Consider the following 12,310-nt stretch of genomic DNA (forward strand, 5'->3'; position numbering starts at 1 on the left):
CATGACTTGCTGCACAAGTGCACAGTTTGTTTTGGGTAAACAATGTAAGATCAATATCCCCAAATTATGAAGATCCTTTATTTCTAGATTAATTGATAGAGCTTTTCCAATTGATAGACTTTTGGCTTCTGAACATGTTGCAATTAAAAACTTGTTTGGATATACGTACCAGAAAAACTGCATTAATCAACATACAATAATCGAGAAATGACAAAACAATGTATTTTCTTTTTTGTAACCAAAAGGGAGAGCTGTGATGACACAAAGGTTCCTTGTCTGAGTGCTTGCTCTAAGACCATCAAACTAAAGTGCTGCAGAGCTGCTAACCAGAGCCTATGTCAGTGTTCAGAAAGGAAAAAAAGTATATTGCATTCAATTTTGTGATATACAGTATACACAGTAATATACCATAATATACAGTATAGTATCTATTAATATTCACATAATATCACAATATACATTAGCATAATAAAATGATCAACATTATTAAAGTCCAGTCAGACAAAAACAAAATTATATATGATATTAATTATTGACTAATAATAGTACTTATCAGTAAATCGTTAGTGACCTGAATAAGAATCTGTTTCAATACCACAATATCTGCTGTTCTGAAACAGACTTGAGATGGCTTATTCATCTTTTTTCAGATATATGTAACTGAACAGCAATAGTACTGTACTGTATGTTTATAGTCTATCTTGTAATTCTTGTAATCTTTTATCATATTAAAATCTGCATTCTCGTGTGTATGATGTTTTTGTTTTAATAAAAATTGTATACTGCCATCAGTTACAAATCATGGTAATAAAATAATGTTTCTGAAATGAAATTTAATAATCTGAGAAAAATCTATTTTAATTGATGTAGTGGAAAACCTATATATTGGTCTGTCTGTATATATTATTATAAAGGAAGAATCTTCTCATGAATCCTGTGACTACTGAACTATCTCAGTTTAGCTACAAGGTAAGTTGATATGTTGATATGTGCCGACTTTAAAATAGCTGCCAAGCAAGCACAAGGTCTGTCACAGTTATGTGTAACATTATAGCTACAGACAGCAGTCCAGACAGCTGCTTCACAGTATTCAGTTGTTTTAGACTGAATGACAGAACTCTATGAGACCTGCATCAAACTGACTCAGGTTAAAAGAAGTTTCACTTGATTCTCAATTCTCTCATGCAGGCGTTTTTAAACCCAACATTGACATCATTGCCTAACGTGTTTGATTTATTTTTCCATTCATATCACATCTGGGTTTACCGCCTTGTAGCCTATTTTCATCAGATCTCAGAAACTACACAAAGCAGGGCCAGGGGAGGACTGGGATGTGGACAGTGCACTTCCATGAAAACCATTTTGCTGCTGCAGACTAGACCACAATTTCCAAAACCCAAGCCCCAGAGACACTATGATGTAGGAAGTGCTGTGTGTGTACGAGATTCAGACTCCTTGGTTATTAAACATTGCATGGTGCCTGACAGATTCCACTCTGAGTTTGTACAATACAGTCTTTCTAATGGTCCCCTTTGATTCTGTAGTTGGAATAATTTTTGACTTTTGCACCTGTTCTGTTGTAGGGGAAGACCTGGTAGACATGCCCAATAAATAACGAGTTTTCTAAATGATTGTCCAAAGCAGTTGAAGGGTGCTGCTTATGTAGAGAAGAATAAGTTAAACATAATTTCTCTGACAGAAGTACTGGCACTCTCATCGCCACAATTAATGTGTCCTCTAAGTCAATCTCTTCAAATCAGTATGTATGTATTTTCTTTTGTTCTGGTTCTGTGTAGGATTTTCATTCACCATCTGGTTAATGCTGTCTTTAGGAAGACAGTTCAAAGAGTAGTAATATAAGAACTCAAAAGTCCAGCCACCTTTCAGCACCTGCTCAAGACATGTCATCTTAAACATCAGGTGTGATCTCTTGAATCTGAATATTATTTTTTAATACTGTACATTCTTGACTCTCAAACTGGAAGTGAGATTTGCTTATTGATTCTGTTCAATGTGGATGTGGACTACAAGACTGCCTTCATTTACTTAGTATCTATCTGTATACTGTTTTAACTCTTATTACTTAATTTTGCTGAGCAGCCCTTCTTGCAATGAATGTGTAGTGTGTGCTGAACTTGTGTTTTATTTGATAACTTATTGCACATGATTGTTACTTACCTGTTGTAACTATCATACTGTACAGTATATGCATTATAAGTCACACTGGACAAGGATGTCAACTAACAACACTAGAAATAAAAAAATAAAAATTAATCTAATGCTGACAGAGATGGGGGCAGTCTTCTATTACTACATGTGGAATCAAGGGAGTTGTTAACAACAACAAGCTCTGCCGGGAACTCACTACTCACTAACATGTCAGACTTGAGCGAGTTTTTCTCTCAGGAAGAGGAAGCCCAATTTAAGAGATGGTAACAGACAGAAATGACCTAGGTAAAATAAGCCAATACACAATACAATAAAACAATGAGATGAAAATATCTAACCATCACTGCCTACCTGAATATTTGTACATATGTAAGAAGTGACCAACAAAACGTTTTCAAATAACATTTTAATGGCAACTTTAACAAAACCTACATTTCCTACATTTCCAGAATTTGAACCCTTTTGCTAATCAAGAGAAAACAGAGGATTCACTAATATTAATATAAGTCATTTAAGTAACATTGTTACATTTAGTAGTCTGGTCATTGACTGCCATATTTAATACAAAGATTGTAAAGAACACCATTTAACATCTACCTCTTACACAGAGTACAGACATCCAAAATAGTTTGGTAACCTTAGTGCTTCTGTTTAATGCATTCCACTGCAGGTTTTCATACAAGCCACACTTCTGAAGATGTGGCTGAAGTCACTGAAGATCACCACTATGAAAGGGAGGACCTGAAACAAAGTCTTAGTAAAATGCAATGGAAGAGACAAGGTTACCTAGCCCTGTCCTGGAAGGAGGCAAATACAAGAAACAGTCCTTTGATAACTGAAAATTCTGAAAACTGAAACCTATTTAATCATATGCTGCATCGAACAAAACAAAGGCATAATTGGACTCTAGGATCCTTAGCACTTCTATAGTTCTGTTTACTGAATTGTATAGTGAGCTGATGTTTTTTGGCTACATACCAAATGAGATGTGATTATACAGAAGTACCTTGAAAGTCTTTTCAACACATTCTACCCCCAATTCACTGCAGTGAACTCTTATTCATTTTCTGAATCTAAATTGAAACAAAAATAAACGTTTTAAAAGTCACTCAAATTTTAAAACGTGCATGGAAAAACTCACTAGCAGCACAGTGGTGAATCCACAAAGAAGCAGGAAGGTCTGGTGCCACAGTGAATTGTTATTACACTATTCTGAATATTATAATAGTGTCCATATACCATTAAGATATAGGAAAGAGTAGTGGCACTGTTACAGGTACAACGCCCTATTGTATAAAAGAAATGTGAATAAAACCATTTCAAATCTAGTTTTGTGCATCAAACATATCACAAGTACTGTGCTGTTATTTTAGCAAAAAAGTAAGTAGATATTAATGATTGCAGAAAATTTGAAAGATTTTGAAGAGAAGTGTAACAAAATGTCATATTACTGTAATTATTAGCTTTTTCATGTTACTGAAATGTTGTGTAACACATTATTACACCAAATGATAGAAATGTATTATTTATTTAATATTCCCTGTGTTGTGTATAAATATAATGTATAACAGGTAACACTAATCTGTTTAACATTGAAACAGACGTTTCATTTACATATCTAAATTATTTTAACAAAGCATTCAACCACTTATTACTATTTCCTGTAATAAGACTTCATTTACAATAACCAGAGGCAATGTACTGTACACAGTATGTGTAGCCACACTTCATCAGATGATCCCTAACCTGTCACGATTCAATTTTTTCATGCCATGATGTATGAACATCAAGAAGAAATATCCACAGTCAGTGCTCATACAGTATGTGCGTGTTACCTGCAGATCTTTGTGATTAGTTGTAATGCATTTGCACTGTACGACCTATTAAAAGGAAAAGCAGACCAGCCAGTAAGCAAAAGAAAACTCCCACTGGAGCAAACATGAACGACAAGCCATATCTGATGTTGATGTGAAAGTCTCTGCAATGGGACTCCTTCTGAACAGTGTACTCAGTCACCCCTTCTAACCCATGGACCCAGACGACATACATGATGATGACTGCTAGGAAGAACATCCCTGCAAAAAAATGAAACCTAGTTAGTTGCATTCAATGGCTAATAAACATCCCAAATTCGAATGGGAGACAGGGTGTATATTTCACACTTCATTGAGTTATGTTAAACATATTTTTGCCTCTAAGTGCATTTGTGATATTGATTACAAAACAAGTATAGCTCGTAACCAGTAATGTATTACTACAACAAGAGAAGAGGGTGAGGGACAAAAGAGGATAAGGACAGACAGATAAACTCTCAGATTTCACCACAGGGAGGCTCAATGTCCAGTAGGGTTGAAAAGTAGACTTTTCTTATGAGTCTGAACAAGCAATGGCAAAAGGTCTTTATATTTCATATGATTGATTAACTTCCCTTTGCTTTTTAGTGGAGAAAAAAGTAAATAATCACGAAAACACACAGCCAAACTGAAAAGGTACAGGTGAGATTTTATCCATGTCTGTTTGGTCCTGTTTTATAGCTGCTGGACATTGGTGGCTGTGTGGGACAAGATGGAATCCTACTGCAACAGGAACTCCCTTTGCTGTTCTGGCACAGACAGTGGAACTTCTGAATAACTTCTTCCTCATAACACCACACCAACCAGATAAACTTTTCTTCAGTCAGTCAAGACCTCACCTAGATTACTAACCAAGAGCATTTACCTATGGAACCGCCTCTGTCCTTTCACTATGTAATTCAAGAAACACATTTAACCACCAGTCAGAGCCAGGCTGAAGGCATGAAGTCAGCCCCATACACAGGTGTCTTTACTTGACTACAGGTGGCTACAATGTGAGACAAAGTGGCAAACTAAACTACAGTTCTAGCTATTTCTTCTGAGTTTTGTACTAGAATATGTACTAGAAAAGTAGAATATGGGTGGCAAATCCCACCAGCTCTGAATAATTGGAATTATTAACTGAGTCATTGACATAACAGATTTTGTTATCCTGCATGGGGTCTGAAAGTAATACAGAGACTATCAGCATCACTTTGCAATTAGCAGATTTTCATATTCTTCAAGAAAAAGGACAAATTGTACACTTAACAATTACAGTTTGAATACTAGCAGATTTATCATAAATTATAAAACAGGAAAGAGTCCGCTTGCCGTGCAAGTACTGTGACTTACCAGCAGTTAAAAAGAGGCCCCCTCCTGCTTTGTAAAGCTTATGGCTGGCAAATGGAGCAGCACAGATGATGATGAAGCCCCCCATTATTACAGCAGCCACTCCAACGAGCATGAATACACTCCAGAACCCTCGGTAGACTGCAAGAGAAAAATGTGCCCCATACTGAGAGTCTTGATATAACAACTAAGAGAGCCGAGACTGACTCATCAGGCATTTTATGCCAAATATGATTTCACCATTCCTTCCATGAAAGGCAGGGAACTTTCGGCTACAGTGTTACCTTTTTTAGTTTTTTTTTCAGGTAGCAATTTTCTCATTTGGGTCCTCCTACCAGCAAATTGTAATAACAGTTATGTATACCATCTAAAATTATGCCATCAGAAAAATGTTCCCATCTACCTTTTTTATATTTTCTTCTTAATTTTTTTTTAACAATTGCAGCTTAATATTGCAGTCTTATAAGTTTTATATGTTTGGAGTTGCAGAGAACTTAATTCGGCTCATAGTACTTACTGACAGCAGTGTCATAGGCCGTGGAGTTGTGAGGTTGTGTAGGAACAGGAAATGGGAAGAGGTAGGCATGTGTACAGACCTTTGAAGGTGGCTGGTTGGCTGGGAAAGAACACAAAATTATATTATTTCCCTTCATACGAACAAATGAGGTTTAATCTACATGTAGTGTGCATACAGTATAATCATGAAATCATACCATATACCAATAAAAGAACATGGAATGACACATAGCTAGTTGACCTATTCTATATCATGCGCTTGGTTTCCATGACACTGCACAAGGGCAGAATACCTTGATTGTATTTGTCTATAAATAAGGAGTAGCCTTTACAGGACAGTAGGCAAAGCATGCAGATATTCCTTCGATGTACATGAATCTATAAAAATTAGCACTATTCACAGATTATTCCTTTTAAAAAGCTATACAGCGTAAAGAAAATTGCAAATGAGAGGTGGCCATTTCATTCAATTGTGCTAATTTGGTTGTTAGCAGTTCTTTAACATGAGAAACTATCATGAGAACTTAACTTATTTCACAAAGGCATAATCTTTTTCATGAGCTACAGAAGTAGGGAGATTTTACCCTGTTGAAGTCAGTCAAATTCCATTTGTTTTCAGTTAATTTTTTCCTACACTCCATAAATTCACAAATTCCATTTCTTTGTGTATTAGGAACACCTATCTTCTTAGAAGGTAGGACCTGTATTTATTTTTTCCTTTCTCACTTGGGCTTCACTTGGTTATGCGAAATTTGAATTTTGTATCCATGTTAGTATTTGATAATCAAAATGAGCTACCCTGGCTAACAATACTTCATGCTAAATTGCAGATAAACTAAAACTTTGATACTTTCACTTAAAAATCCTACAAAGGAGGTACTCCATAGTAAATATTTGGATTTTTTATTAAATATTGTCAAATTATCCCTATATAGTGTATATATAAAGTTGTATTCAGCACAATTCTGTGAGTGATTTTCACCTCTATGTGAACTTTCAAAAATAATATCCTAGCTTGGTAATGCTGATTTTAAAAGATTAAAAAAACAGAAGAGTGTTAACTCCTTTTGTCCTGAACAAAAGCACATACAGTATACCAGCTACACTAAATAAAAACTATGCATCTCAGAGGCCTACATTCTACAGACCCTGAAAACACAGAATGCCCTGTAACCTGAAACCCTATGCAATGTCTTCACAGGCCAACAACAGAAATGCACTATGTCCTACATTATACATATGACCCAGCTCTAAATCTTCCTTCTCTCCAACACAGATGCTAAAAAATGAATGGGAATCAATCTTCCTATTCTAATGATGTACCAGGAGGAGAACAATTTTGACCCCAGGATTCCACAAAAAAGGAAATCTGAATTGCATAAAATAAATAGGACAGCAAGTTCTTTATAACAAGGTTCAAATTACTTAACCTAGATCTTGTCTCCAAGATCATTCAGGACAGGGTCCTCTTTCATGGCACAAGCTTAAAGGAAGCGAAGAGTGATGGTGTTTCTCTCAGTTTTCCTTCCATTTCCTCCTTATTGTGTCCTATCTCCTTTTTCACTTGTCTTGTCTTATTGTGCAGTTTCTGTGTATTGGATAATTATTCTTTATTATGACTAACCAGATTAATTCATAAGAAACCTCTCTTTGATCATCTGTGTTTGCCTGTACGTTCAGCTGCAGCTTGGTAAACATCTCAACTGAAACTCATTGTTTTTATATTTTACAATGACTTCATTTGTGACAATATTTTAAACCTCTTGCCTTAAACATTGTCTTAAGCTCATCAGTTGTTGTTGTTTTTTGCCAGGGCATTTTATTTGTTCTTAAATTAAACAAATTTCTGTTGAAGAAAATCAATTGCCATTGGCAGTGGCTTCAGCAGAAAAATATGAACACATAAAATTATTTACAAAGCCCATTTCTTCTCTATAAAAATATAACCAAAAACCTACAGGCAAATAAAAGATAGCGTAGCTTGTATTAAATTATTTTAAAGGAGGCTAAAAGTAAAAATGAATCCATTAATAGGGTGAGGAGCATATTTCTAAAGCTTTGGTAAGCTTTTTAATAACCAACTCTTATAAATTGCAGGTACCTTTATGATCACTCTGGTAAAGATTACTGTACTTACTGAACCAGAACTTCCACATGTTGTCCTCTGCCGTTTTCCCACCAAAACTGCATCGCCAAAAGAATCCCTCATGGTAAAACGTAGTATCTGTGTCCTTCTGTGAAATCATCCCATCTCCCCGCTAAACAAAGGAACAACAAAGTATGTTCAAATCATCTTAACTTACACCTTTCTGCTCATTATGACCCTCCTTGGTTATTGTTGGAGCTTGGATAGAGGCAGCCAAAGTTTTTCTTGTCCACAACTTTTCTCTTCTAATGTTAAGATCACTTTATTAGCCATATACAATATCTTGCAATAGGAATTTGTCTTTTCGCATACCCCAGCTTGCTCTCCATGAGACACACAGGCACACGGACGGGGAGAGAGAAGCTTGGGGTCAGAACACAGGGTCAGCCATTTATACAGCACCCCTGGAGCAGCCGGGGTTAAGGGCCTTGTTCAGGGGCCCAAAAGAGTAGGATTCCTCTGCCAGCCACAGGATTTGAACCGGCAACCTTCCAGCCACAATGTCACTGCTCCGCCCAATGTTAATGGGAGACTAACAAATGGAGGGTTCAAATACTGTCATATATGTACAATATAAAGCAGTAAAGGCATAAACAAATATCTGGAATAGCTGTGTCTATTCATGCAGAGAGATCATCAGGCGAGGCTGCCCAGTGTACATCCAGATTGCAGCTGTTGTAATTTTTTTCATTCTCTCTACACTGGAATGAATTACTGTACATTTCATGAATTACATTTTACATTACTGTGTGGTGGTGTTGCGCCAGACAGCTACAGCATGGCTTATTCATTTTAAACCTCACTAGAAGAATAGTGACTTATACAAAGCATTTGGGTGTCAGATTATTCCAAATTGTACAATTTTCCAATCTTAATAAAGATGTTAATATAATTATAGATACAACAATTTAATAATGATTACATGTACATATATAGTTTATTTAATTCCTGGAAAAATATTCATTTTCACAGATATTCCACTAAGGGGATATTTATAAAAGTACTTCACAAGGCTGTCTTACTTTAGAAGGGTTGAATTAAGATTTTGATGTTCAAAAATTGAGCGATATTACAACCAATGTTTTAATCCCAGAGCAGAAGTCCCTGTCAAAAACACACTGGATCACCTTACAGAAGTATTTCTTACTTTAAATACTTAAGAATACATGTATATTTTTAGAACAATGGTTACTTACTACAGGGACAGGACTTATACTGTATATCATTATTCACAATTTTAATGGACTTTTTGGGTCACTGCCATATACTGTAGTGATTACCATGTTTATCGCAACCAGTATTTTAAATCATTCTAGCAAATAAACTCATGGAGAATACTGTGGTCAACATTTATGGCCTTTTCAATGTTTCATTTTACTGTGTAATATTGTAATTAATTTCAAAGTTGTATTTTTTAAGTTTTCACTGACATTTTACATGAGTTATTACAAGTAAAATGAATCCTATATTTATTATTAAAATATTTAAGCACTTCTAAAACATACCCATTTTTAATTTGCTCAATGTTAACAAAATAACAATATTATGTCATTACAAATTTATTTAATTTTAAATCTTAACTTAAGAGACACAACATGCCTAAAGTAAGTTAAAGTTGTTCCAAATAATCAGTTAACTCAGAATCCCCACCCCCACCCCCCCAAAAAAAAATTATCACACACCTCAATAGGAGCGCCATTTAATGTTTTTTTTCCAGTCTGGTTAGATGAACAGGTTTCAGATACTAAGAGCCAGTAATCTGTCCCAAATGATGCCAAGAAGAATACTGCACCCAAAGCACCAAAAAACCCAGCAAAGAACAAGGCAACACTGAGCTTCATAACTGTCAGCTTTGACCTCCTCCTCTGCTTTCTGTCTTCTGTCGGAAGGATTTCTAAGTTCCTGTTGCAGTAACTTTCATGTGCTTGGGCTGCCAAATGGTACTGTCCATCTATTTTGGGATATTGATTGAAGATCCTTTCTCCTTAGGGGTGTGGTGAAACACAAAAATAACTGGCAACTGGCCTCTACAGCCACTCTGAAAGTGGAATCACTCTAAAATACTTCAGCAGGAACATAGACGTCAAACCCTCCTACTGTACATACCAATCCTAAGTAAGTACCTGTGATAACTAGCAAAGGTTATAACCTTATTGAAAACAAATATAAAAATAAGCCCACTAAACTTATTAATGTGTTATGAACAGGGGTTTTCTAATCTAATCCTCAGGATTCAGAATCCAACATGTTTTCCAATCCATGTTCTCCTTCCAGCTCTTCACTTGGCAGAAATGTTGAATGCATTCAGTTAATGTTTTACTTAACTGAGGTGTTCCTTCTCCAGAGGTTAAAGCTGTACACAAATTAAAGTTACAATGAAAACCTGGATTCTGAACTGAGGAACCTGGAGCTGGAAGCCCCCATTCTAAACTGTTGGGAAAGGTTTATTAACAATATTTCTGATATTTACAATAAAGTACACATATATACACATATTCTTTTTAAATATATATATTTTTTCAGAGGTATGCAGATAATGAAGATGTGCACTGGGTATGCTGAAACAAAAACCTTCATAAAAATAAAATCATATTTTAAGTTAAGCTATAGTTTTTAACTTATTTTGCCAAGCAAAGGTCTGCTTGGCTTTGAAATATGAAAAATGAATGAACATTATAATAAATACACCTACTAGTTCACCAATCCATGGAAATTTATAAACACACCGAAATCATATTGTGGTAAAAGTATATCTAGAAATATACTGTATGTACATCAATCATAAAAGACCTTTTAGTACTCTATACTGTACTATCTATATACTATATACTATCTATCTATACTATCTCCTATATAAAAATTAGTCTGTGTTGTGTATCTGTAATTTTAGTGCTTAAGTATTTTAACACTGAAATGAAAGCCATAATACTTGGAGCAGTTGTCACATTTCTGCAAAAGGAAACTAATTATCAAGAAGGTGACACATTTAGCTCAGGCTAAAGAATAGCACAGGTTAATAAACATAGTAATGTGAAAGTATAGGCACAGGCTTACATCCTGGACAGGACAGGCACAAACGCACGCCTACAGGAACTCCAGTTAACACAACCAACACATCTTTCACGATAATTAACAATACCCGAGAATGTACTGAAAAAGTTGAGGCACATAAATAATTGGCTTAACCTGCTTGGCTGAGGGCACATCTGGCTGTAGGACAAGGACCAGCCTCCTCCTGCAGAGTGCAGGCGAAGCAGGTGTGAGCCTAGCCAGTACCTGGATGGGAGACCTGGGAAAAACTAAGGTTGCTGCTGGAAGAGGTGTTGGTTGGTCACTTAATTTTAGGATAGTACTATAATAATGAACTATATCATATATAATTAATATATCTTGTTACAGTTATAGAGTAGGTCACTAGGAAGTGTCTCTTGTAGCTAAAGCGTGTGACACCTGACACTTCCAGCTTCAAAGCAGTGGGGGAGATTGTTGAGATGTGTGGGATCCTCTGTGAAAAGCAATTGGAAAGTTTACTTTGGTGTACCCACTTAATTAAGTTGTAGGTAAATGACTCACAATGAGCAGCCCAGAAGGACACCATATAAGACCACATTTAGACAATAGAGAAGAAGGAAAGAAGGATGGAAGGACAAGATGACAGTGGAAGAGAGAGAGAAGAGAGGTAAAGGAGGAGAAAGAAGGTCAGATCTCCAGACAGGAGTCAGGAGGAGTTGGAACCTGAAGCTTGCGCCAGGCAAGAGACCCTTTATCATGATCATCCAGACAAACCCTGATTGGAGCAAAATATCTGAACCTTGCTAGAGAGAGCTTGCTATTCTGAGTTTTTAGGGAACTTGGGTTTCCTGGGTAGAAGATACCTCGGTTAGAGAAGTCTTTCCTGCTTGTGGGAGCATTTCTAGAATAGGGAGATAGACTCTCCCATTATTTTGTGGCATCCTGGTTTGCAGAGAGAGAGATTTAACTACAGGTTGTATTGCATTTATTAAGAAGGCAGCTTATCTCTTATTGTGGCTTCTGTGTACATTATTTAAGAGTTCAAGAGTTTAGCAGTCTGGTTTTCTGGGTGATTCGGACATTAGGCCTCTGAAATGTGTTTTTGTACATTCTGTATATAATAATAATAATAATAATAATAATAATAATAATAATAATAATAATAATAATAATAATAATAATTGCTTACACTTATATAGCACTTTTCTGGACACTCCACTCAAAGCGCTTTACAGGTAATGGGGACTCCCCTCCACCACCACCAATGTGCAGCCCCACCTGG

General features: G+C 35.9%; 1 protein-coding gene across 1 annotated transcript; it reads right to left on the minus strand.

The window, feature by feature from the left end:
- Positions 1-2,560: 2,560 nt before the first annotated feature.
- tmem182a (transmembrane protein 182a) lies at positions 2,561-9,950 on the minus strand. Its single transcript, XM_088597586.1, has 5 exons — positions 9,699-9,950; positions 8,008-8,128; positions 5,872-5,970; positions 5,358-5,495; positions 2,561-4,244 (listed from the first exon to the last, which is right to left on the minus strand). The coding sequence occupies exons 1-5, from the start codon at positions 9,855-9,857 to the stop codon at positions 4,021-4,023; spliced, it is 741 nt and encodes a 246-aa protein (XP_088453712.1). The 5' UTR covers positions 9,858-9,950; the 3' UTR covers positions 2,561-4,020.
- Positions 9,951-12,310: the final 2,360 nt, after the last annotated feature.

Source organism: Lepisosteus platostomus, chromosome 2 (genome assembly GCF_059453375.1).
Source record: "Lepisosteus platostomus isolate fLepPlt1 chromosome 2, fLepPlt1.hap1, whole genome shotgun sequence".
Classification (NCBI taxonomy): domain Eukaryota; kingdom Metazoa; phylum Chordata; class Actinopteri; order Semionotiformes; family Lepisosteidae; genus Lepisosteus; species Lepisosteus platostomus.